The sequence below is a fragment of the Elgaria multicarinata genome, chromosome 4, assembly GCF_023053635.1.
Source record: "Elgaria multicarinata webbii isolate HBS135686 ecotype San Diego chromosome 4, rElgMul1.1.pri, whole genome shotgun sequence".
Lineage (NCBI taxonomy): Eukaryota > Metazoa > Chordata > Lepidosauria > Squamata > Anguidae > Elgaria > Elgaria multicarinata.
The window spans coordinates 1407309-1434172 of NC_086174.1; the positions used below are offsets into that span (position 1 = coordinate 1407309).

Below are 26864 nucleotides of genomic sequence, written 5' to 3' on the forward strand. Positions count from 1 at the left end.
GCCGCCAAACCTCCAGGGTTTTCCAAACGCCTTCCTGGGCTGCTTTTGTGGAGCTCCGTGCAGATGCGAAAGCGTGTTATGCGATTGGATCTCAGTGCGGGGTCTCTTCCCCCCCTCTCATTTCTGCTCCCCTAGATTCGCCCCCTCCCCTGCCCCACTTTCTGTCCCTTTGATTGCTGGAGAGGGATTGCTTGCAGATGTCCCTGCAAATGCTGGGGGCGGGGGGGGAGGGCAGGGGGGTGTTTCCGTGGCAGGTTGCCCAGGCTGCCGGGGGTTTTGTACACTGTGAGAAGAATAGGGAGCTGAGCCGCTGGTGATGCCCTGAATACTAATGGGAGGGGAAACCGGCATGTCTGTCTCCACGCCCCCCCCCCCCCCCGCTTGCTTGTGAGTGAGTTTGGGGAGCGGGCAGGGAGGGGAAAGCACCAAGTGTTTCTTCTCCCCCCCCACCCCCCAATCCTTCCACCTATGGTGAAGTCCAAGGGACCAGCAGGCACCTGCACCCCCCACCCCCACTGTTCCGGAGGAGACGGACAGCTGCCAATTCCTGCTCTCCGGCCCTCCCCGCCTTGGACGTGGGGCTCAGGTCACTGTCCGGGTTTGTTGCCCGGCTGCCGCTTGTCTTAAAACCCCGGAGCTCCCAAATGCTTCCTTTCAGGCAAGCTGGCATTGCGGCAGTTTCTCTGCTGCCTCTGTGGAATTTGTGGATTCGGAAAAGGCTGGGAGGTGCCAAGCGGAGGTGCCCCTTTTCTTAACTTGGTAGCCATACGTGGGCCTTCCAGGTTCTGCTGCTGCTGTGCCGGTTGCCACCAGTGTTCTGTGCCGGCCGGCCGGGAGCAAGCACACAAGACAGGTGATTCCTTGGAGGGCTTCCGTTCTGTGTTTCGGCTCAGACAAGTTCTCCGAGTGGCAAGAGCCGGACGGGAAGGAGTCCGCAGGTTGATCCACCTCCTCTGCAGGTCAGCATCTGCGCTCCAGATCCCACCCTGGCCAGGAGAGATTCAAGCCCATATTGCTCCAAGTGGTGGCTCTCACATCGCTTCAAGAACTGGTTTCCAACCTTTCCCTCACTAGTAAATTGGTAAGCAAGGCCTCCGCAGGCTGGGATGCAGAGCTGATTTTGCAGTGGTGGCTCCGCGTTTACACCATGAGGAAGTGGAGCCCTTTGTGGTGAAAAGGCTTCTTGGCGTCCTGTTTATGCCAGCACTTCTCGCGTGCCACAAGCAGAGGCCAGTGGGCCGCCAGCCGGCCGAGAGCCCAGTGCAACCCAGTGCTGGAGGAACGCTGGAGCTGGGGGGCCACACCTGTTCTTTGCAATGTCCCGAGTGAGGCTTGGCTCATTTGCTCGAGCCGTTCGTTGTGCTCTGCAAACACTGTGGGGTGGCGCCCCCTTCTCTGCTTGCAGCACACAGTCCTCTGAATTACGTAGGCCCACCTGCCGGAGGCCCATGCGGAGGGAGCCGTTCTGCGGGTGGAGGGATGGGCCCTGATCTCTGGGTTCTACAAAGGACCAGGCATCTGGCAGTCAACCCCTGTGGGGATGAGGCGGTTGGCCTAGTCCATCCTTCCCCCCAACCTTGTGTCTTCCGGAGGTGTGGGACTGCAACTCCCATTATTCCCAGCCAGCAATGGCTATGCCAGCTGGGGATGATGGGCGTTGTAGTCCAACACATCTGGAGGACACTAGCTTTGAGGAAGGGTGGACTAGACGGACCCTTGGCCTGATCCAGCTCCAAGGCTCTTGGTGTGTGTCCCCCTGCCTTGATCAGCTGCTGAACCAGCTCTCTGGGCATTATTGTGGGCCTTGGTTGCAGGCGTGCAGAGGGCTGCAGAACTTGTCGTATGAGGAGTGATGGAAGGAGTTGGGTTCGTTGAGTTTAAGAGAGAGAGAGAACCAGAGGTGGACTTGATAGCAATCTTCAGAAGAGATGCCTTGAGGAGGAGGGGGCTGGGGTGGGCGGGCGGGGAGCCCCATTGCTCTCTTCAGCGGCAGTTTGAGCCAGTCAGTTCGTAGCCAAACATTTGGTGGGACATGCAGAAGATGGTGCTGTGAACGCGAACTACGGAGCGAGGCTCCTGGAGGCCTTGTGGAGCCTCCTCGTGGGAGGGGCCTTTGCTCTGTGCTGGAACAGCAGCTTTGCCTGTCCAGTTGCAAGGATTTCGGGGAGCCAGCTGGGAAAAGCCTCTTCCAGGCCCAGGAGAGCGGCTGCCAGATAGCGCTCCCAACTTGGTATCGATGGCTGCTACCCATGATGGCTATACATTGTCTCCGCTATTGGAGGCAGCAGGACAGTTGACATCTGGCATCTCCTGCACCTCCTTCTCACCCCTCCATTGTCTGGGCCAGAGTGAGCAGCAGGTGAGCAAGGATGCTGCAATGGGAGAGAATCACAGAATAGCAGAGTTGGAAGGGGCTTGTAAGGCCATCGAGTCCAACCCCCTGCTCAATGCAGGAATCCACCCTAAAGCATCCATGACAGAGGGCTGTCCAGCTGCCTCTTGAAGGCTTCTAGTGTGGGAGAGCCCACAACCTCCCCAGGGAATTGGTTCCATTGTTGAGCAGCTCCTGGGGGCCCTTGCCAGTCGGCCCCTGCTGCTTGCCACTGGGCCCTCAGCACAGGCCTACCCATGCCTACTCTTGACACCAGCCCTGGGGAGGATGCTGTTGAACCCATGTCTTGCTTATGGGCTACCCATTGGGGCAGAGCATTGGATGAGATGGACTCTTGGTCCAATCCAGCAACGCTTATCAGAGGTTCTTCTGTTATGGAGACTCTTGAGAATATGCAGGGTAGGGAAGAAGGCATCTCCATGCTATCATTCACTGAAAGCGTCTGATGTTTTGAGTAGATGGACAAAATTATGCGTGGTGTGGACAATGTGGATAGGGAGACATTTTTCTCCCTCTCTCCAAATTCTAGAACCCGACAGGGTCACCCCATGAAGCTGATTGGTGGGAGATCCAGGACGAATAAAAGGAAGGACTTCTTCAAACAGTGCATAGTAAAATTATAGAACTCACTACCACAAGATGTAGTGATGGCCACCAATCTGGATGGCTTCAAAAGGGGTTGGATAAATTCCTGGAGGCGAAGCCTGTCAATGGCTACTAACCCTGATTGTTAGAGCAGTGCGACAATGGAACCAATGACCCAGGGTGGTTGTGGGCTCTCCCACACTAGAGGCCTTCAAGAGGCAGCTGAAGAACCGTCTGTCAGGGATGCTTTAGGGTGGATTCCTGCATTGAGCAGGGCGTTGAACTCGATGGCCTTGTAGGCCCCTTCCAACTCTGCTATTCTATGATTCTATGATGGTTGTGTGCTATCTCCAGTATTCAAGGCAGTAAGCCTGTGTGCATCAGTTGCTGGGGAACATGGGTGGGAGGGTGCTGTTGCAACAAGTCCTGCTTTGTTGGTCCCTGGCCGATGGCTGGTTGGCTGCTGTGTGAACAGAGTGCTGGACTAGATGGACCCTTGGTCTGATCCAGCAGGGCTCTTCTAGGTTCTTATGAGTACACTTGAAAACCAAAGGAAAAAGGTGACACTTCACTGTGGATCTATCCAAGGATAGCCAGCACTGCAGCTTATTATGGACAGGGATTCCCCCTCCCCTGGCAAAGATGCTTTAGGTGCTGCTGGCAGGGGCTGGACTGGATGACCTCTGAATGCTAAATAATGGGCCCCTCTCAGGATGGGTGTGCAAAGGCCATGGAGAAGTAGTTCCAGCAGATAATTGGTCTTTTAGTTTTCTGTGCAATGTTTTGATGCTCAAGAGTGTTGCGGAGAGAGACAGTTCCCTTTCTGCCCCCCCCCTCCCTGTGGTTTATTTTTGTCAGGAGGTTACTTCTCAGCTTGCTGGGAAGGATCCTTCATTCTGGCTGCCGGATTTTCGGTTTCCTTGTGACTGACTTGCATCTAAAGACCGGCCGGCGTAATAGCTTCTGTGTTTTTTGTCTGAGGAGCTGGTCATGCCGTTCCATCTCCCCCGCCCCGCCCTGCCTGCCCTGCTTTTCTGGTCTGCTGCTGGCTCTGAGCTCCTGGTTTCTGAATGGAAAGGAAGAATTAGTGCAGCTCTGTGGGGCGCCAGAATCCAAGTGGGCACAGGAAGGAAAGGGGCTGGGCTGGGCTGGGGGAGCCTTCAGAACAGGCGCCTCACTGCTTGTTAAGTTGGGGAGAAGATGGGTTGCCTTTGCCAGCTGCAGCATTCCTGCACCTGTTTGGAACCCAGGGCCCTGGGATCTGATGGGACACGTTTCCCAGGACTGCAATAGTAGGCCTGCCTTTTATTTATTTGTATTTATTCAGTATTTTTCCATCCCACCCTTCATCCAGTCCTGGAACACAGGATGGCTAAGAACACAATCACCAAAACAAACAGCAAATTATCTAAATATAATACAACATCCTGAAAATCCTGCTCCATGAAAATACAATAAAATGGCAGTGAGAACTCTCACTGGGCCCACACCTAGATGACTTCACATCAGTCTCCACGGCCTGAACAAACACAGATGCTTTTAATCTATGTTTGAGTAGCTATATGCTGCCTTGGGCAGCATTTTCTGGGAAGCCGGAGAGTATTTTGTATAGAGGCGGGATATAAATTGAATAAAATAAATAAATAAATCCCACCATCCCTTCTAGGCCTTGGTTCCGATGTGCTGCTTCATGTATGTCGAAATTCCTGCGTCTGTGGAGGAACGTCTGTGAATATGAGAGAAATAGCATTCATGCACAGAGGTTTTTAAGGTTTGATTGTCTGCATGGGAGAAATGTGCTTTGAGCTGCACGTGTGCCGATTCTCTGGAACATCTATGCATGGTGCAAAATGTGCATTTGCCAGCACAGTCACTGCCTCTGACAAAGTTGATTGCAGTCCACTGAAGCGTAAGCCGCAGAATTCGTTGGTTTGAAACTGGGATGGACTGCAGCTCCTTTCATTCTTTACCCTTGGCTATGCTGGCTGGGGCTGATGGGAATTGCAGTCCCAACAAGATCTGGAGGCCGGGTGTTCCCCATCCCAGTCTGGACCGATTTTTTGTTGATGGACTAATATTAGTACTGGGACAACTGATTTGAATTAAGCTTCCCTCGTTCAGCCTTAGTTTTCCCCACCCACCTGTAAAATGACTTCAGGCATCACCGGTCTGCCTGTGATGGTGTTGGGTTGCCCAGCAAAATGAGGTTAGTTATTTATCTAACACCATCTGCATGAGAGACATTAACCAATGACTACCCTTAGGATACTATCTGAGGCCAAGATCCTTTTGAACATTGTGGGACTTCCTGTGTGCAAAACACGGGCTCCAACTACTGAGCTCAAAGGCTTCCTCTGCTCCACTGTTTATGATTCCATGGATCTCCTGCCCTCTTTCCTCTTGCGAGGAACCCAGCACCCCCCCCTCTCCATTTTTATCCTCTAGGGTGACCATATGAAAAGGAGGATCATACGAAGGAGGTGACCATATGAAAATGATTTGGACGAGGAGGTGCAGGGAATGCTTATCAAATTTGCAGATGACACAAAATTGAGTGGGATAGCTAATACCCTGGAAGACAGAAACAAACTTCAAAGTGATCTTGATAGGCTGGAGTGCTGGGCTGAAAACAACAGAATGAAATTTCATAGGGATAAATGCCAAGTTCTACATTTAGGGAATAGAAACCAAAGGCACAGTTACAAGATGGGGGACACTTGGCTCAGCAATACTACAAACGAGAAAGATCTTGGAATTGTTGTAGATCACAAGCTGAATATGAGCCAACAGTGCGAAAGGGCTGCAAGAAAGGCCAATGCTATTTTGGGCTGCATTAATAGAAGTATAGCTTCCAAATCGCGTGAGGTACTGGTTCCTTTCTATTCGGCCCTGGTTAGGCCTCATCTAGAGTATTGCGTCCAGTTCTGGGCTCCACAATTCAGGAAGGATGCAGACAAGCTGGAGGGGGTTCAGAGGAGGGCAACCAGGATGATCAGAGGTCTGGAAACAAAGCCCTATGAAGAGAGACTGAAAGAACTGGGCATGTTTAGCCTGGAGAAGAGAAGATTGAGGGGAGACATGATAGCACTCTTCAAATACTTAAAAGGTTGTCACACAGAGGAGGGCCAGGATCTCTTCTCCATCCTCCCAGAGTGCAGGGCACGGAATAACGGGCTCAAGTTACAGGAAGCCAGATTCCATCTGGACATCAGGAAAAACGTCCTGACTGTTAGAGCAGTACGACAATGGAATCAGTTGCCTGGTGAGGTTGTGGGCTCTCCCACCATAGAGGCCTTCAAGAGGCAGCTGGACAACCCTCTGTCAGGGATGCTTTAGGGTGGATTCCTGCATTGAGCAGGGGGTTGGACTCGATGGCCTTGTAGGCCCTTTCCAACTATTCTATGATTCTATGAGGACAGGGCTCCTGTATCTTTAACAGTGGTATTGAAAAGGGAATTACAGCAGGTGTCATTTGTATATATGGAAAACCTGGTGAAATTTCCTGCCCTCTTTTAAATCTGGTCACTCCAGTATAGCTCCTGCACTTTAACTCTTGTGATGAAGAGGGAATTTCACCAGGTTCTCTATATATACAAATGACACCTGCTGAAATTCCCTTTTCTATGCAACTGTTAAAGATACAGGAGCCCTGTCCTCCTTTCCATATGGCCGCCCTAATCCTCCCAACAACAACCCTGTAAGGTAGGTTAGGCTGAGAGTCAGTGACTGGCCCAAAGTCACCCAGTGAATTTCCATGGCTGAACCTGGATATCTCCTGAGTCCCAATCCAGTGCTTTAACCACTACACTGGACTGGTCTGGCAAAACCAGTGTGTAAGTGGCTGAGGCCTGGAGGGATGAGTTGCTGAGAGAGGAAGGGGGTCCCTCCACCACCAGGGTGTGGGCAATTGGGCCCCAAACAGTCATGGCTTTAAATCTATTGTTGTTTTTCTTCATTTTTACACTAGAGTAGGCATGGGGGCAATCTGGGTAGGGGGCTTTTAATATTCAGATTGGGGGCCCTACTCCCATTTGTGGAACTCCCCCCCCCCCCAGTAGAGGTGTGATTAAGACCCCACTGCGTATACCTTTAAATGTTAGTCAAAGACTCTTTTTGTGTTTTGCTCCCAACTTGTTCATTTTGATGTTTTTAGGTTAGATTATTGTTTTTGTATTTTAAATAGTTTTATTGTGGTAGTCGGATTTCATTGTGTTTTACTAGCATGTTTTTAATTAATATTGTAGGCCGTTCTGTCTTCCTTTTGGGGGAAGGGGTTGTGGTGGTATTATAGGCTGACCCTATGGAAAGGAGGACCAGGCTCCTTTATCTTTAACAGTTGTGAAGAAAAGGGAATTTCAGCAGGTGTCATTTGTATGCATGCAGCACCTGGTGAAATTCCCTCTTCATCACAACAGTTATAGCTGCAGGAGCCTTGCCGTTTTTTGTATCTGGTCCCTCTAGTATAGCTCCTGCACCTTTAACTGTTGTGATGAAGTGGGAATTTCACCAGGTTCCCCATATATACAAATGACACCTGCTGAAAATGCCCCTTTCTATACAACTGTTAAAGATACAGGAGCCCTGTCCTCCTTTTCATAGGGTCACCCTAGAAGAATTTTAAACAAATAAATAAAAAATACTCCAGAGCAGAAATGGGTGGTGGTGGTGTGGAGGTAGCTGCTAGAGACTGATTTAAAGCGATGTCTGTTTGGGCCCCTCAACGGTTAGAGCAACGGCGCTTCATTTTCAGGGCCTTTGGTTTCTATGGGGAAGACGTTCCGGGCCTTTCCTTTCTGCCATAGGTTTGCTGCTGGTGCTGCTGAGGGAACCCTCTTGCTGACATAAAACAGAGGAAGGATCTGGGTAAATTCATACAGATGGAGCCGTTTAAAAAACGGAGCAAACCTCAAAACGCCTCCTCTATTGGTAGTGTGTAAAAGTGAGCAGGAGTAAAGAGCAGGGCGTCATTGCAAGGGCTCCACGTCGGCTTGTGTGTGTGTGTGGGAGGGGGCACAGCGAGCGCCCTCCCCCAGAGCATTCGCCTGCCTGCTCTTGCACCGTGGCCACGCTCCTTTTCACGCTCGCCAAGTGGCCCGCTCCTTTTCAGGGCCAGGCCCAGCTCACTGGCCACCTTGGAGTGCTGAAGGAGGGTCCCATGGAGAAATGTGCCCCCGGCTCCAAGGGCAAACTGTGTTTCCTCAGCTGTGGCCTCCTGGCGTTCGGCCTGCCCGAAATGTTTGCCTTCCCTTGCCCACCGCAGTGGGGCTGGCCTCCAGCCCTCCACCGCAGGCCCGGCTTCAGTGTCAATAAAGCGGCTGTTCCAGATGGGCCCTTGGGCCAGCCGCTCTGACCATTGAGCACGAACAAAGGGCTGTTTCCAGGGCAACCGGTCTCTTGGCAGCAGAGGCCTGCCGCTCCGTTGGGCTTGGCCGGGGGAGGCGGTGGAGGGTGACCCCCCCCTTTGAAGAGGCGTCTCAGGGGAGCACAGGGCTTGGGGGGTGCGCGCGCGCGCGAGGCTTGGCTCCTGTCCTCCCTTGCGCGGTGCTCAGATGGGCATTTGACTTTCCTGCACGTGCGTGGAGATGGAGCGAGGGCAGGGTCATGTTCTGTGGGATGCATGTTTGATTTGACCGTGGCTTTGGTGTCTCCTCTCTTATGTTAGCATAGGGTCGCGTGCAAAATTCTCCTATGAGGGAATAGCTTAGGAGAAGGCGAGTACAGAGGGGCATCAAATTGTGCCTGGTGTGGAGAAAGCGGAAAAGGGAGAGCATTTTTCTCCTTCTCTCTGAATACTAGAACCCAATGGGGTCACATCCCGTGAAGCTGATGGGTGGGAGATCCAGGGCAGATCAAAGGAAGGACTTCTTCACACAGCACAGAGTTAAACTATGGAACTCACTACCACAAGGTGTAGTGATGGCCACCCATTGGGATGGCTTTCAAAGGGGGTTGGATAAATCCCTGGCGGCGAAGGCTACTATCTCTAGCTACAGGGATATGCCCCCAAATGCCGGCACTTGGGGGCCATACATGCGCAGGAGGGTGCTGTTGCTTGCGGGCTTTCTGTTGGGGCATCTGGTTGGTCACCGTGGGAACTGGATGCCGGACTGAACCAGCACAGCCCTTCCTGCATTTTGCAATGGTTCTCCAACAAGCCACAACCCCCATGAGACGTTGGGGCATGTCTGTGTCATAGAATCATAGAACAGCAGAGCTGGAAGGGGCCTCCAAGGCCATCGAGTCCAACCCCCTGCTCAATGCAGGAATCCACCCTAAAGCCTCCCTGACAGAGGGTTGTCCAGCTGCCTCCTGAAGGCCTCTAGAATGTAGCATCACTCCAAACTGCATCCAGCCATGTTTGGGCACGAGGGCTTTGGGACGCCCAGCAGGTTCGATGGACGCCAGGGGTGTTGTGCAGTTGGGTGGTGGTTCTACGCTTGAGGCTGAAAACGGCACTCCTGGCTGGCTAGGGAGGGGGACCCCACTGACTACTGTACCATTCCTGACGGGGCGCCATGCCAGGGAGATATTTGGGGAGGGTGTGGGTGTGTTGCTGGGAGGCGACGCTGAGTGCTCACGCCCTTTTCTCGTTCCTGCCGCAGGAGAGTACGTGGAAGGTGTCGGTGACCAGGATGTGCTTCTCATCCACTCCTGCCGCCAGTGGACCACGGTGACGGCCCACAGCCTGGAGGAGGGGCACTACGTCATCGGGCCCAAGATCGACATCCCCCTCCAATACCCAGGTAACTGGGCAGGGAAAACGGGGAGGGGGGGCGTGTGACGACCTGGATGGCGCTGGCCAGTGGGTCCCAGACGCCGTCCGTCCCGTGCAGGCAGACCCTCTGGGGCGAGTTAATGGCTCTGGATTCCTCCATGGATTCCCAGGTAGCTGCCGTGGAGTCCTATGAGCCCGCCCACCCCACCTTGAATTTCATTTGCTTCATTTTGTTTGGTGAGGCTGTGTCCCCAGCAGGACAGTCCTTAATTTTGATTCGTGTGTGCAGCACCCTCGGTGTTTTATTTATTTGTTTAGGGTATTTTTATCCCGCCCCTCAGCCAAAAGGCTCTCGGAGCGGCTTACAATGTATCAATAAGGAAGACAGTCCCTGCCCTCAGGCTTACATTCTAAAAAAAGGCATGACACACAAGGAAAAGTGGATGGGGAGGGAAGAGGGAGAAAATGATATGCCTTAAGGGGTGGGGAAAAGCAAATTCCTGCCTCAAGGAGCTTACATTTGACGTTTGCGGGGAGGGTCGGGGAGGGGAAGTGGCGCTTGTGTATGGATTTAGGCCTCAGGGGGTGGAGCCAGGGGAAGCAGATGCCCGAAAGACCGTCTTTGTAAACCGCCCAAAGAGCTTCAGCTATGGGGCCGTATATAAATGTAATAAATAACAACAACAACACACAGAAGTTCACGCTCTGTTGGCCAGGCCAGAATAAGACCATCAGAAGAGCCCTGATGCTGGGTCAGACCAAGGCTCCAACTAGCCCAGCACTCTGCTCACACAGCCGCCAACCAGCTGTTGAGGCCAGGAACCCGAAAGCAGGAGAGGAGTGCAACAGCACCCTCCCACGCATGTTCCCCAGTGTACACAGGCTTACTGCTTCTGATACATAGAATCATAGAATCGCAGAGTTGGAAGGGGCCTACGAGGCCATCGAGTCCACCCCCCTGCTCCATGCAGGAATCCACCCGAAAGCATCCCTGACAGAGGGTTGTCCAGCTGCCTCTTGAAGGCCTCTAGTGTGGGAGAGCCCACCACCTCCCTAGGGAACTGGTTCCATGGTGGCTGCATAAGCACGGTTTAAACACGCTCACTGGCCGTGCTGCAAAAGGATTAGCGGCCTAGCCGTGGCTCAGCGTGTTGTCTGAACCCGGCCTCCATTTTCTTGAGCACCCCTTGCGGCCCACCTCCTTGGGCAGCGGTCCGAGATTGGTGCTTGCTCCCTCTTTTCGTTCCCCTGCACCCACCCCCGGGCGGTCTGGCACCACCCAAGTCCCTCCGAGGCTTGAAAGGAGAGCACACCTCCGAGTCGGCTTTCATGAGCTTCCCGTGCCAAGTCCGAGAGGGCCCTGACGGTGGGGAGCAGCAGCACGTTGAAAGGCTTTCTTGCCTCCGGAGAGGAAGCGTTGCGGGTGGGTGGGTTCCTCAGGTCCCCTCCTCGCCTGGTTTTGAGGAGAAGTGCTGCAACGGGGCTCCAGCCCACGCTGCAAAGGTCACGGAAGCAACTCCCACTTGGCGGCTCCCCGTGTCGGAGCGGCCTCAGCTTCCGTGAAGTTTTTTTTTAAAAAAAATATAATTTTATTAAACACTAAATAAAATACATCAACATAACATCACACACATAAACAAGTCATAATACATAACAAATTACTTGATTATTTATCTGTTTGCATATAATTTTATCCATAAACATATCAAAAAAGCAAACAAAGTGCTCCCCCTTCCCTTCGGGATCATTCCTGATTCCAAAACCTTAAGACCTCTTCTGGGGGCGGTTTCCCACTTCCTCTAGAGAACACATATACCAGGAACTGTCTCCAAATCCCTTCAAATTCATTCGTTTTTGCTATACCTCTTCTTACTTTAATATTACATGTCAGTTTATCATTAATAGCAATATCCCACACTTCTTTATACCATTCTTCAATAGAATAATCTTGAATCTTCCAGTTCCTTGATACAATTAATATTTTAGCAGTCAGCAAATTGGTTATCAATTCCTTAGTTTCTTTGGTACACTTTACATCTCCATATAGAGATAGTAATGCCACTCTTGATGTCTCATCAATCTTTATTCCTACGATATCTTTAATCTCAATAAACACCATCTTCCATAATTTTTGAACAAATTTGCATTCCCACCACATATGTAAATACGTTCCTTTCCCCCCACAACCTCTCCAACAATCTGCTGAGTACTGCGTATTTATCATATTTAATCTTACAGGAGTTAGATACCACCACCATATAATTTTATAATAATTCTCTTTTATTCTCACTGACATATTCCTTAACACGCTTTGTCTCCGTAATCCTTCCTAACTCTGCTGCCCTATTTGTACCTTCAACTCTGTCTCCCACACCATCTTTCCTGAATCTTGGGTGAAGGTAATCCAAGGAGGGACGTGTCACGGCGACGGCTTGCTGCAGCGCAATCCACCGTCTCTCGCAGGTTGTTGACATTGGGTGTTTACTTCCTCCTCTTGGGCGGCTGTTTGCACTTTGGGGCTGGGTGGGCGGACTCGGTTGCTTGACGCTTTTTGCGCCACCCTGCGCACAGCCAGGCGGGTGCGAGTCCTGGCCAGCAAAGCAGCCTGGTCTTGTGGCTGTTTGAGGGCGGGCATCTCTTCTGGCCCCGGGTTGACCTCTGCCCACCCCGCTGTTTCAGCCCTAGGTTGTTTCCGAGGGACAAAATTCTTCTGCCTTCTCTAGCCTGGGTCCCTCCAGGGGCGTTGAGCGACAACTCGGGATTCTGGGAGCTGCCGTCCAGCAGCCCTGGAGGAGCCCAGGCTGGGAAAGGCTGAAATAGCCCATCATGATTCCTGCTGCCTCCGAGTAGAAGGGGCAGGGGGGCAAGGAGTCTGCTAGGTGGGCTCAATCGTGTCTCAGGCCAGGCAGGGCAGAGGTCAGGGCCGGTGTTACAGAACCCTGGGGAGCAGAAAGCATCCTTCTCGGCTCCGGTGCCACCGCGACAGCCGATCTTCTGGGGTGTGTGTGCTAATTCTGGTCCCAGCCTTGAATATTGAATCACGGGAACAGAGACTGCTGCAGCTCAGGCGGGGAGCCTCCCTGGAAGACGATAGACTGGGTGTCCCAAAGCCTCCTCTACACCAAGCAGGAGAGTTCACTATGAAAGTGGGACATAAGAGGCAGGAGCCACACGGCTGCTTGGCAGCGGAATTGAAGTGCACTGACAACTGTTGGGGCCCGTGGACACACACCATATGCCGCTTTCATGGTGCAAGGTCCTGCTTGGTGTAGATGAGGCCCCAGGCTGCACCGCCCCTTGTGCTTCCAGGGAGGAGGGAGCGAGGGAACCGGGCACTCTGCCTCTGGCCATTTCCTCTGCCGGCTTCCGCCGGTCTCTTCCCTCTAGCCTTCAGCTTCTTCACCTCCCGAGAGCCGGCTTGGTTGCGAGAGTTCCAGGGGTGGGCCGGCAGGTTCAGGTTTGCTCCTTCTCGTCCTCAGCTCTGCAGGTATAAAAAGGGGGAACCCCAGTGCCCTGCCTTGCAGGGTTGTTGTTATAAATTCAGGCTGCCTGAGAGGCGCAGGCCCGTGCCTTCCAAGAGGCCTAGAAATGGGGCGGGTCTGGAAGGTCAGAGGGGGAGAAAGGGAAGCGTCGGCGCCATGCTGGGAGGCAGCAGGATGAGCTGGACAGATGGTGCAGGAGGAGGAGGAGGGCGGGGCGGGGGGCGGGGGGGGGGGGAGACCGGAGCTGGAGCTGGGAATTAGCAGGGCTGAGATCATCCCTGGCCCTTAATGAGCCTGCTAAGTGCTTCCTATCTTTGGTAATGATGTGCAAGAATGAATAAGTAATGGGCGAGGGTCGGGCGGGACGGCTAATCGCTGCTCCTCCGGGAGACCGGCGGGACGGGAGACGCGAGGAGAAGTGTGTTAACCGGCTTTGCCGGCCCCATTCATAAAACCGGAGCAGATGGCTCCTCCGCCCTCCGCTTGCCAAGCCGGGGGGGGGGGGCGGGGGGACACCTCCGGGGCTCCTGCCTCCGGCCCCTGGGCAGCAAAGCCTTGCTTCTGGCCAGAGCCGGGCCAACGGGCCGCAGCCCTGAGTCGTCAGAGGACGGCCAGGGGCCGCCGGGGCCAGCAGGCTTCGGGTGTCGTGCAGAGCGGCAGATGGAGAGGGCGCAGCAGCAGCCACGGTCCTCGGGGACTTGCCCTGCAGAAGCCTGGCTGGAGTGAACGGGAGCCGCGCAGAGGCCGGCTGTTTCCCTTGGTCTGGGTGAGGCTTGTGCAGGAGAACTTCCCAACGGGGAAGGAGGAGGAGCAGTATTAGCCTGTCCAGCAAGGAAGTGGGAGCAGAGAGGAGCAGGAGGAAGAAGCGCAGCGGGGTGGGTGGGTGGGTGGGCCCCGAGGCTCCCTACGGAGTTTGTGGCTCAGATGAAACCTCAGCCAGGTACTTCTGCAAGCGCACCTCTGAGCCTCCGCATGACACCAGTCCTCACGGAGCGGGCTGGCCTTTTTGAGCCAAGGGCATTAGGCGGCATGCCGGGTTGGGGGGCACCTGTTGTCCGTGGGGGGAGCTGGACATGGGTCAGGGAAACTGGCGTGGCTCACGCTGAGCCTGGAAGCTCCCTGGGAACGCGGCTTCTTCCTTGGCCGGGCCGTGGGGAGAGCTCCAAGTGCGCAGGTGCCCTGAATCTTTTGGAGGAAAAAAAGAGGGGCGCTCCTGTCCTTTCTGCCCCTGCCCTGCTTGCCCTTTGCAGTCACGGTTCCAGAGCAAATGGGGATTGGCTGCTATCGCCTCTAGTGACGGAGGCCCACCCCAGCAGCAGCCCCCCTGTATGGAGGGGACCCTTATGATCCTGAAGCCACATGGAGACCCCCGGCAACCCACGGATGGCTGCCCGGTGCTCCAGGGCACTTGTGACTCAACTCTCACCTGGCCAGCAAGCCTCAGAGCCCGCTCCGATTGATCGGAAAGCGATTGACCCATTGATCTGGCCGCCTCCCCCTCGCTTCCTCTAGGTTCTGGGATGTCGGCATCTCTCCCTGCCTTCAGGGACCGTTCTGTAGGTGGGGGGTGGGGAGGCCTTCCCATAAGGCAGCTGGTCTCACGGCCACCACCGCTGCTGCTACCGCCTCTTCCTTCCATGGCTCCGGAGGTCCTGGAGGGAGGAAAGGGCTGAGTCAGTTCACTACCTCCAAAAGTCGATGAAAAGGGGAGGCTGCACTCAGCAGGGCTTGTCCCAGAAACTGCCTTCGGTGTCAAGAGAGCCGCAGAGCGCGCACGGAGGGTCCCCCATTTCCAAAGCATGTGAAACGATCATTTGTTTCTCTGAGCCTTGCAACCTTCTTATTCCCAGGTGTAGAATAATAAAGCGTGCCTCTGAGAGGGTGCAGAGTGCCTTTTCCTCACAAGGGGACAATGACAATCAGGCCTTGCTCACCTGGGCTGAGGGCGAAGGACTTCCGTGTGTGACAATTCAACTTTCCTAAGTGCCACAGACCTAATTTTAGAGTAAGAATTTCCAGAGATGCACTGGTCTGTTGCAGCAAAAGACAAGAAGTCTTATCATAGAATCATAGAATCGCAGAGTTGGAAGGGGCCTCTAAGGCCATCGAGTCCAACCCCCTGCTCAATGCAGGAATCCACCTAAAGCATCCCTGACAGAGGGTTGTCCAGCTGCCCCTTGAAGGCCTCTAGTGTGGGAGAGCCCACAACCTCCCTAGGTAACTGATTCCATTGTCGTACTGCTCTAACAGTCAGGAAGTTTTTCCTGATGTCCAGCTGGAATCTGGCTTCCTTTAACTTGAGCCCATTATTCCATGTCCTACACTCTGGGAGGATCGGGAAGAGATCCTGGCCCTCCTCTGTGTGACAACCTTTTAAGTATTTGAAGAGTGCTATCATGTCTCCCCTCAATCTCCTCTTCTCCAGGCTAAACATGCCCAGTTCTTTCAGTCTCTTTTCATAGGGCTTTGTTTCCAGACCCCTGATCATCCTGGTTTCCCTCCTCTGAACATGCTCCAGCTTGTCTGCGTCCTTCTTGAAGTGCGGAGCCCAGAACTGGACGCAATACTCTAGATGAGGCCTAACCAGGGCCGAATAGAGAGGAACCAGTACCTCATGTGATTTGGAAGCTATACTTCTATTAATGCAGCCCAAAATAGCATTTGCCTTTCTTGCAGCCCTATCACACTGTTGGTTCATATTCAGCTTGCAATCTACAACAATTCCAAGATCCTTCTCGTTTGTAGTATTGCTGAGCCAAGTATCCCCCATCTTGTAACTGTGCCTTTGGTTTCTATTTCCTAGATGTAGAACTTGGCATTTATCCCTATTAAATTTCATTCTGTTGTTTTCAGCCCAGCACTCCAGCCTATCAAGATCACTTTGAAGTTTGTTTCTGTCTTCCAGGGTATTTGCTATCCCACCCAATTTGGTGTCATCTGCAAATTTGATAAGCGTTCCCTGCACCTCCTTGTCCAAATCATTCATAAAAATGTTGAAGAGCACTGGGCCCAGGACTGAGCCCTGTGGCACCCCACTCGTTGCCCCTCCCCAGTTTGAGACGGTTCCATTGATAAGTACTCTTTGAGTCCGATTCTGTAGCCAGCTGTGGATCCACCTAATAGTTGTTCCATCTAGCCCACTTTTAGCTAGTTTGTTAATCAGAATGTCATGGGGCACTTTGTCGAAAGCTTTGCTGAAGTCAAGATATGTGACGTCCACAGCATTCCCACGGCCTTGTGGCACTTTAAAGACTGGCACATTTATCCTGACGGAAGTGAGCTGTGTTGCAAGGACCTCTGATGTTATCACCCAAGAACGTTTCGTGAATGGCAACGGTTCAGCTGATTTCTAGGGCTGTGCAGCCCTCAAGCCTGGGATTCACCGTCCTCCTCGGCGTCATCACTGGCTTCCCGCCGCCAATGCCATCCTTGCACCAGAAGGACTGCATTGGTGGCGGAAACCTGGCGATCACGCCAAGGGGGATGGCGGTGGCGAGGATGTGCAGAGCTTCTGCTTCTGGGCCCCAGTAAGTCCAGCCCTCCCAGGTGCTGCATGCTGGGAGTTGTAGGCTGTATAGGGACCTATGCAAGAAAGTGGCGGATCCTTCATCAAATGGCCTCCGTGATTCGGAGTTCCGAATCCGAGGCCCGTGGTTTGCACAGCCCTGCTAATGTCACTGTCTGTACTTTTTGCCCTTCTGTTCCCTCTGACAACACATTCTGGCTGGGAATGATGGGAGTTGCAGTCAGACACATCTGGAGAACACTAGGTTGGGAACAACGGAGGGCAACCAGGATGATCAGAGGTCTGGAAACGAAGCCCTATGAAGAGAGACTGAAAGAACTGGGCATGTTTAGCCTGGAGAAGAGAAGATTGAGGGGAGACATGACAGCACTCTTCAAATACTTAAAAGGTTGTCACACAGCGGAGGGCCAGGATCTCCTCTCGATCCTCCCAGAGTGCAGGACACCGAATAACGGGCTCAAGTTACAGGAAGCCAGATTCCAGCTGGACATCAGGAAAAACTTCCTAACTGTTAGAGCAGTATGACAATGGACTTAGTTACCTAGGTAGGTTGTGGGCTCTCCCACCCTAGAGGCCTTCCAGAGGCAGCTGGACAACCATCTGTCAGGTATGCTTTAGAGTGCATTGAGCAGGGGGTTGGACTAGATGGCCTTGTAGGCCCCTTCCAACTCTGCTATTCTATGATTCTATGACTGCTGCATGGAACTTACAGCCCTAAGGAATGGCGGCGGCAGCCAGGGACTTCAATGGTTTAAAAGTGTGGGGGGGGGTGAGACACATTCTTGGAGGAAAAGTCTCTCAGTAGCCTTTCTACTCTGGAAACTCCAGGCTAACATGAGCCAGTGTGATGTAGTGGCTAGAGTGTCTGACTGGGAGTCAGGAGATCCGGGTTCTACTCCCCACTCGGCCATGGAAACCCACTGGGTGACTTTGGGTAAGACACAGCCTCTCTTCCCAACCTACCTCACAGGGTTGTTGTTGTGAGGATAAAATGGAGCGGAGGAGGATTATGTACTGCATGTCGCCTTGGGTTCCTTGCAGGAAAAAAGGCGGGATATAAATGCAATAATAAATTAATACATTAATAAATAAATAAATAAATAAGAGGCAGCGCCTCTCAATGCCGAGGGCTCTTTGCAGTTGCTCTGCCAACAAGCACGTCCTTGGACCAATCCTGCATGTTTTGGATTCCAATCTTGCAGGGAAATTTAAGCTGCTGGATCAGGACAGGGACGTCCGGGAGCCTGTGCAGTACTTCAACAGTGTGGAGGAGGTGGCGAGCATCTTCCCGGACCGGGTGTTTGTCATGGAGGCCATCACCTTCAGTGTAAAGGTAAGTTCTGCTTCTGCAGGGTGGGCCCATCAGCCCAGAGTACCGAGGGAGGGGGTGCTACCCAGATTCTCCCACTGCAAGAGGGAGGCTTTAAGCTGGATCCCTTTGACCGCTTGGTTGCCCCTTTGGCTCTGTTCATTTTACCAAGAGCTGAGCTGTGTCAAAACCCGCCTTTGCAATATGGCTCCTCTGCATGCGCATTAAAATAAGCTTTGCAAAACCTGAGCTGCTGCGTCAAAGCACAGCTGCGTATGAAAACCTTGGCTTGCAATTTGATTAACTACTCGAGAGCTGAATTCTCAGCCTTGTAAATAGATCTGAGGGCTGCCACTGCTTGATATGCAGTAAGACATGCTAAGCTGAGGTCTGAGGCCTTGGAGGCAGAACGTAGCTTGTTTGCCAGTAAAATCCCCGGCCCTTAAATCCAGGAAGGCGGCTTTGCTGTGGGCTGGCCACGGTGAGAGAGACAGGACTGGGCTGCATGGACCTAGCGGGTTCTCAGCCAGCACCCAGGCGCTCGCTAGCACTGAAGTGTCTTATACACAGGGGTGGGGAACACATATGCCCACCCACGCACCCACTCCAACCACCAGTTAAAACACTGGTGCTTAGTAGCAGCTATGGAGGACTGAAATGGACAAAGTTCGCTTGTTTACAATTTCAGTGGTCAAACTGGCCACTGTTTTTCCTCCTCTACTAGAGAGTGCCTCCCCCCACCTGTATCTCTTACAGTCGCCTACCCCTGTTATACACACTTACCAGGGAGCAAGTTCCATTGAACTCAATGGGGCTTCCTCTGAGGAGTCATGTATAGGGTTGCAGCATTATGCATTTAGGCATCTGCTTGGAAGAACCGCAAAGGCTAAAGTATATCCCCTGACACCGTCAACTAAACAAGGGTTGGAGCGAGACTTGAACGGCTGGTGGGGTGTGGTGGGGTGTGTGGGGGTAGCCTTTGAGCCCCACTTGCCTTCATTTCCCCGGTGCGTCTAATCCCGGTGAGATACCTCGCCCTTTGGGCAGCCCCCTATAAAACCCTGAGGGGGTCTCCTGAAGTGAATACAGGCCCTCTTCCCCTTTTCTCGCTCTTCTCTGCCCTCCCCAAAGATAGAATAGAACAGAGAGAGCCCCCTTTTCTGAGCACTCTGCAACTTTTAGGATTCATGAATAAACTTTTAAAGTTGGAGAGAGTTTGATTTCCAGAGGAGGGACGCAGTGGGTTGTGTTCAACATTAAGTCAAACTACTTAAATCCCATTCTCATTTCATAGGGTCTACTCTACGTAGGACTAATAGTGGATGAAACCTAAAGATTATGCAGAGTGAATGACATGGAAGTGTATTATTATTATTATTATTATTATTATTATTATTATTATTATTATTATTATTATTATTATTATTATTTGTATCCTGCCTTTTGCCTAATACTGGGCCTCAAGGTGGCCTTACAAAGTTTAAAACATACATTGTAAAACGTAGGAAAAGAAATGGGGAAAAAAACACGTTTAGAATCCACAACAAAATTATAAGTCCTTAACATAGATGGAGGACCAAATTACTTTCCAAAGGCCTGCTGGAACAAACAAGTTTTAGCCTGCTTCCAAAAGCCCATCAAGGAGGGAGCCAGCCTAGCTTCCCCGGGAAGAGAGTTCCAGAGCACTGGAGCAGCCACCAAGAAGGCCCTGTCCCATGTTCCCACCAAGCGTGCCTGTGAAGATGGCGGGACTGAAAGAAGGGCTTCTCCAGAAGATCTCAAAGCACGGGCAGGCTCATAAGGGAGAATACGGTCTTTCAGATAACCTGGACCCGAGCCATATAGGGCTTTATAGGTCATAACCAGCACTTTGAATTGTGCCCGGAAACAGACTGGAAGCCAGTGGAGCTGTTTTAACAGGGGAGTTATGTGCTCCCTATAACCAGCCCCAGTCAACAATCTGGCTGCAGCTCTTTGAACCACCTGGAGTTTCCGAACGCTCTTCAAAGGCAGCCCCACGTAGAGTGCGTTACAGTAATCCAAGCGGGATGGTCCGACATCTCTAGGAAATGTAGAAATATTAAGACAAGAACTCATCAGTGAGGAAAAGAGGGAGGTTTTTTTTTTTTTTTTTAATTGATACTAAGGGAAATGGAGGTGTTTTCTTTAAGGCCGCAATCCTAAGCGCACACGGTGAACGCGCCTAGGATTGCTCTGGGAGTTGCAAAACGTGGCCCTTCCGACTCGCTTGGCCAGACAAATTGAGGATCGCCTCCGTTCTCTGCAGCGAGGACACAGGCAGGGTTTTCCTCCCCTTCAGCTGGTGGCGGCAGCCTTGATCCTAAAGCCAATGCAATTATCTTTTTTCCAAGAGCCACAAAAAAAGTCTTTGAAGTAACTCAAATTAGATAATTTACTGGAATTTGAGACACAACCTGGCAAGTTGGGCCTTTGGGGCTCCACCTCTTGACCGCCTGGCGGGGGGGGCAACTGCACGGAGCAGGGCCAGCGCTCGCCGCCAAGTTCCCTTCCTGCCACCTCCCTGCCCCCCATCTCAAAGAGGCCTCCGTTCCAGCCTGAGCCCCCAAGCCCAGTGCAGGGCCCCCCGGGAGGTGCTTGGCCCTGCCTGCCAGGCACGCTGTGTAGCCCCGGCCACCCCCCCCGGCACCCCAACCCCCCCCGAACCTTTTGCAGCGCTCTCCTTGTCAAGCCTCTTTTCCTCCCCCCCTCCCTCACCCGCGGGGCTCCTCCCAGGTTGTGTCGGGCGAGTTCAGTGAGGACAGCGAGGTGTACAATTTCACCCTGCACGCAGGGGACGAGCTGACGCTCATGGGCCAGGCGGAGATCCTGTGCGCGAAAGCCGCGAAGGAGAAGTCGCGGCTCAACACGCTGCTGCGGAAGCTGGGCAAGGCGGGAGTGCCTGGCGGCGGGGGCAGCGGGGGCGGCAGCAGCGGCGGGGGTAGCGGGGGCGGCAGCAGGCAGCTGAAAGGCAAGATGCCCTGCCTGATCTGCATGAACCACCGGACCAACGAGAGCCTGAGCCTGCCCTTCCAGTGCAAGGGGCGCTTCAGCACCCGCTCCCCGCTGGAGCTGCAGATGCAGGAGGGCGAGCACACCATCCGCAGCGTCATCGAGAAGGTGCGGCTGCCCGTCAACGTGACCGTGCCCAGCCGGCCGCCCCGCAACCCCTACGACCTGCACGCCATCCGGGAGGGCCACTGCTACAAGCTGGTGAGCATCATCTCCAAGACGGTGGTGCTGTGCTGCATCTTGCGCAGGGATGCCGTGGCCCCCTTCCACTTCCTGCTGCTCACGGACATGCCTCGCTTCCTGCTGCCGGAGGGGCTGTTGCGGGGCGGCGGAGACCCCCAGCTGGAGAAACTGCTGCGGGAGAGCGCCGCCCTTTGCCAGGAGCGCTTTGACCCCCACGAGTACTCCAAGGCCGTGCGGGAGGCCAAGCCGGACTTCTCGGAGGAGTGCGCCAGCCCCCGCCGCGTCCGGCTCTGCCTGCAGGGCTACGCCCGCGACGACCTGGCCCAGTCCTTCCAGCGCCTCTCGCTCTGCCTCTACAGCGCCTCGGAGAGCGCGTGCCCGGACCCCGGCCCGGGAGCGAGGGCCCCGCGGCTGTGCCTGCCCGCTCGTCAAGAGCAGGAGGCCCCAGACCCCGAGCGCGAATACGTGACCCCCGACTGGGCTGAGCCCACCTTCCGGACTCCGGAGCTCCCCTATGAGGAGCTGTGGACCAATCAGAATACCGAGAACTACTCGGAGCCCAGCAGCATCCCTCCCGGGCTGGCGAGCGCCAACAAAGGCCCCCGGGACCTCATCTCGTTTGCCAGCCTCGCCTCGCCTCTGGGCTCCCCACGCCGCTGCCGACGCCAAGGCCTGCTGAGGGAGGAGCCTGTGGGAGATGCCCCGCCCCCGGTCCCGCCCAAATCGGAAGCGGTAAGAGGCTCACGCGGTGGGATGCTAGGTGAAAACGAGTGGGTCCGGGCAGGGCGGACTCCTGGGAGAAGGGTGAAGGGGCTTAACTGGGAAAACGGACGAGGGCCGGGGTTGTCAGAGGTGGGCAGCAGACAACGTAGAAGTTTAGTAGGCAGGTTTTCAAGGTGAGGCCAACTTTGAACATTTGGACATGTCCTGCAGGGACAAGGGAGTAGCTTCCCTGCTGCTGCCTGGAGATGCGGGGTGTGTGTGTGTCACCCCCTTTTACTGAGTTACTTGCCTGAACTGAACCTCTCCCCCAGCTAGTGGTTAGGGCCAGGATGGCCTGCACGTGGGTTGGGCAGCCCGTGTTGGGTTGGGGCTGCCCTCTCCTGTGCCAGCAGCCGCTCTGAGCCCCTCCAGCTCCCCTGCGGTGGGAGGGCTGGCACCCAGTTGCCCCGGCCAACGTCACTCCTGGCCTTCCGATGGGGCCCCGTGGCTTTGGCCTGCCCCCGGCCCCTCGTCTTTCCACACCACACTCCTTAACACTGCCGCCAAAGGCATTGGTGGTGCGGCTCTAGCGTCCACGGCTTTAAAAATCCGTGGGGGCAGCTCTTAACTTGTCTTGCTACAGCGGCGAGAAAAGGTTTTGGACCCCGTAGGATTGTCACATACTTCCAAAGAAAAATGTTGTTAGGTCTTAACCTAAACCTGTAATCCTGGGTAAAGAACAACAGATGACTTTAGACAAATGACACACAAACATGACACTTTCCCAACATTTATTTATCCAACGTTCAATGTCCCTGTGTGCAAAAGTACGCGGTCCTTTCGGCTCAGCGCCTGGTGGCACCCCCTTGAGCGGCGATGGCTTCGCCCCAGTGTTGCCTGCAGCTGTTGGTCAGTTTCTCACAGCGGTTTTGAGGGCTTTTGGCCCATGCCTCCTTGTAGAACTGGTTCAGCTCTGTGACATTGGAGGGCTTCCTTCCATGAACAGCTCACTTCAAGTCCTTGCGATGGGGTTTAGGTCCAGACTTTGACAAGGCCGTTCTAAAACGTGGCATTTCTTCTTTCGCAGCCCTCCTTTCGTAGATCTGCTTGTGTGTTTAGGATCATTGTCTTGTTGCATGACCCGCCTTCGGTTCAGCTTCTGCTCACGGATGGGGGGCCTGCCATTCTCCTCTGGAATCTTCTGGTTCGCTGCAGAAGCCATGGTTGTGTCCATGATGGCATCCCATGATTCCTGAGGCAGCAAAGCAGGCCCAAACCATCCCATTCCCACCATCGTGCTTGACGGTTGGGATGAGGTTCTTCGATTCGAACTCAGGGTTGGTTTTTCAACGAACCTAAAATTTCTCATTGAGGCCAGAAAGTTCTATCTTTGGCTCGTTCCAGAAGTCTCGGGGATCATCTGCGTGATCTTTAGCAAACGTCTAAAGTATGCTTTAGGGTAGATTCCTGCATTGAGCAGGGGGTTGGACTCAATGGCCTTATAGGCCCCTTCCAACTCTACTATTCTATGATTCTTACAGGCAGCAGTGTTCTGTTTAGAGAGCCGTGGTTTCCTCCTCGCTATCTCCCCGTGAACATCATCCTTGTTCAGTCTTTTTCTGATTGTTGAGTCACGAATGTTCACATTAGCCAAGGCGAGAGGGGCCTGCAGGTCCTTGGAAGTTACTCTGGGGATCTTTTTGACTTCCTAGATGATGTGCCGATTTGTTCTTGGAGAGACTGTGGTAGGACAACCACTCCTGCGTTGAGTGACGGTGGTCTTGAACCGTCTCCATTGGTAGACTATCTGCCTGACAGTGGATTGATGGAGCTCCAAATCCTTAGAAATGGTTTTGTAACTCTTTCTAGATCGATGTGCTTTTCTAACTGCTTTTCTGAGGTCCTCAGGGATGCTTTTGATCATATATTGAAGACCAAACTCACAAAGTGGGACTTCTCAAACTCACCCCTGAAGATCTTACTTAAACAGCTGATTCTAATTATTCCCTTTAGTTGAGCTGTTTCACTTACTTTTGCTGATACCTGGGCTCTTAAGTACTCATTGTTTGCCTCATTTATACATATATAAACTCTGTTGATTATTTAGAAAAGGACTGATTTTGATGCACGAAGGCTATCATGCTAAAACTGTGGAGTTTCTGTAATTATCACTCGGGTTCAGAACCTTTTTCTCACCACTGTAGACCTCTCTCCGTCTCCTGCCTATCACAGGGGCCAAGGAATTTGAACGCAACAGGGGAGTTGAACTTTCCCACTAGCCAGGACCGGGCTTGTCCCCCACAGAACTTAACTTCTCTGACTTCCAGGGTTTCTTATGCTTTCAATAGACAACTTCCATACTTCTTCACACGGTGCATAGTTCAACTATGGAACTCACTGCCACAAGATGTAGTGAGGGCCACGAATTTGGATGGCTTTAAAGTGGATTAGACACATTCATGGAAGAGAAGGCTGCTAAAGGCTACTCGTCATGACGGCTGTGTATCACCTCCAGGGTCAGAGGCACTACGGTTCTGTTTGTCTGTTGCTGGGGTCGGGAGTGGGAGGGTGCTGTTGCGCTCGTGTCCTGCTTGTGGGCCTCTCATTGGGGCAACTCGTTGGCCATTGTGGGAGCTGAATGGTGGGCTAGAGAGGCCTTTGGCCTGATCCAGGAGGGCTGGTATGTCCCCCTTTCCACCTTCCCTCCATCTCTGTTCATGCTGTGGCCTTCTCCCCTCCGCACACACTTTTCTTCCAACATAGTAATGACACCAAACAGGAAAGTGTGTAGAATCATAGAATAGTAGAGTTGGAAAGGGCCTACAAGGCCATCAAGTCCAACCCCCTGCTAAGTGCAGGAATCCACCCTAAAACATCCCTGACAGATGGTTGTCCAGCTGCCTCTTGAAGGCCTCCAGTGTGGGAGAGCCCACAACCTCCCTAGGTAACTGATTCCATTGTCGTACTGCTCTAACAGTCAGGAAGTTTTTCCTGATGTCCAGCTGGAATCTGGCTTCCTTTAACTTGAGCCCGTTATTCCGTGTCCTGCACTCTGGGAGGATCGAGAAGAGATCCTGGCTCTCCTCTGTGCTATCATGTCTCCCCTCAATCTTCTCTTCTCCAGGCTAAACATGCCCAGTTCTTTCAGTCTCTCTTCATAGGGCTTTGTTTCTAGACCTCTGATCATCCTGGTTGCCCTCTGAACACGCTCCAGCTTGTCTGCCTCCTTCTTGAATTGTGGAGCCCAGAACTGGACACAATACTCTAGATGAGGCCTAACCAGGGCCGAATAGAGAGGAACCAGTACCTCACGTGATTTGGAAGCTATACTTCTATTAATGCAGCCCAACAGAGCATTTGCCTTTCTTGCAGCCATATCGCACTGTTGGCTCATATTCAGTGTGTGTGTGTGTATGAGACAGAGAGACAGAGGAAGAGAATAACAAATTTCTACACCAGCATGGAGCTATTGTACACAGGAAATTATTATTATTATTATTATTATTATTATTATTATTCACAGAGAAATAGAAATCAAAAACTGAAATAAAACACATTTCTTGACGTAAGCTTGCACTGATGATATTACAAGCCAGACTGCAAGCATAGCTAGACAGAGAGGCAGGATTCCCCCACAGGCATTGACAGGTGGGACAGAATTCTGACCGTGTCCCTACACTGGATCCCAGAAGGGGGATACACTGAGGGATGTCACCTAATCTGCTTCCGGGGCTTTCCATATCAAAGGACGTTTGCAGAAGTGCTGGGAAATCTGCAATTTCCTGGGGATTACAGTTCTGCCCAGCTGCTCCTCTCCTTCATGGAGGCACTGTGGGTTTAACTTATGACACCAATGACCAAAAAATAGACCATGGGCTGCTCTAAATGAGTGATTTATTACACGCTTATGACTCGCCACTTATGGAAGTTTGGGGTTGATTATATGATGTTGTCAACAGCCAGGATGTCTCCTGCACTAGAAACCCCCTTGTCCCCCTGTCAGAAAACAGAGTTAGTCAGCTTTTTTAAACAACAACAACAACAACCTACAAATTGGCCCTGTGCAAAGTTGGCAGCGCACTATAAAACTGCTATAAAATGTTGCAGTTTTATTGAGTTGAATGGAAGACACAGAGATAGGAAGTATTCAATCCATACCATGTGGTCACCTGTGTACTTGAGCCGATTGCAGTCCCAGAATGAAGATGGGAAGCAGAAAGCCTCAGTTAAGGCAGTGGTGGTGGTGGTTGTTTTAATGTAGAAAAGCTCTGTGACGCAGGATAGTTGTGGTCATTGTGATCGTTATTTCCCTGCAGGAAATGTGGCGTGATTTTCTGAGTCTATAGTAAAAGAAGAGCGAAGTATTGCAGTGCCAGCCAGCCATGCCCTTTTCCAGGCTGCTCCATTCCGCCCCTCGTAGTTTTCTGTCCCTGCCCCTGCCCACGTTCCACACCCACTGGTCGTGCTCATTGCGGAATGTTTTGGGGATTTTCCACACTTAGGTTTTTATTTTAATTTTTGTTAAAGATTTTTTTTTAATTCTGCAGCTCAAGGATGCACATTTAGAGAATGAGTTCACTTGTTCCAAGACACAAATATGTGAAGATTTGTGTCTTGGAACAAGATGATGGCATGGAAGAATGACACAGTCCAAAGAACTTGGGTGGTTGCTGCTGAAAATGGGAGCCCCGCGTCCGTGGCCTGTTCCCCTGCGTAGCACCTAGTGCACCTGGCCAGCCCTTCTTCCCTTCCTGCTGTGGTTCTGACATGCGCTTCCCTGCTCCTGTTACACATCATTGGCTGCTTCTGGCTCAGGGAAACCACGCCTCAGAACAAGGAGAGGGCAGAGGGTGAGTTGGAACTCTCCGTTACACCTGGGGATCATAGAATCATAGAATCACAGAGTTGGAAGGGGCCTACAAGGCCGTCGAGTCCAACCC

The 26864-nt window shown here is 52.8% G+C and overlaps 2 protein-coding genes across 2 annotated transcripts in view; both read left to right on the forward strand.

Moving 5' to 3' along the window:
* CLU (clusterin) overlaps positions 1-26864 on the forward strand; it is a 445162-nt gene that overhangs the window by 83636 nt on the left and 334662 nt on the right. The gene's annotated exons all lie outside the window — the stretch shown is intronic.
* GAREM2 (GRB2 associated regulator of MAPK1 subtype 2) overlaps positions 1-26864 on the forward strand; it is a 30727-nt gene that overhangs the window by 657 nt on the left and 3206 nt on the right. The window contains exons 2-4 of the mRNA XM_063123683.1: positions 9580-9720; positions 17903-18033; positions 20764-21954. Of these exons, the coding sequence (XP_062979753.1) occupies positions 9580-9720; positions 17903-18033; positions 20764-21954 (1463 nt within the window). The remainder of the gene's footprint in view (positions 1-9579; positions 9721-17902; positions 18034-20763; positions 21955-26864) is intronic.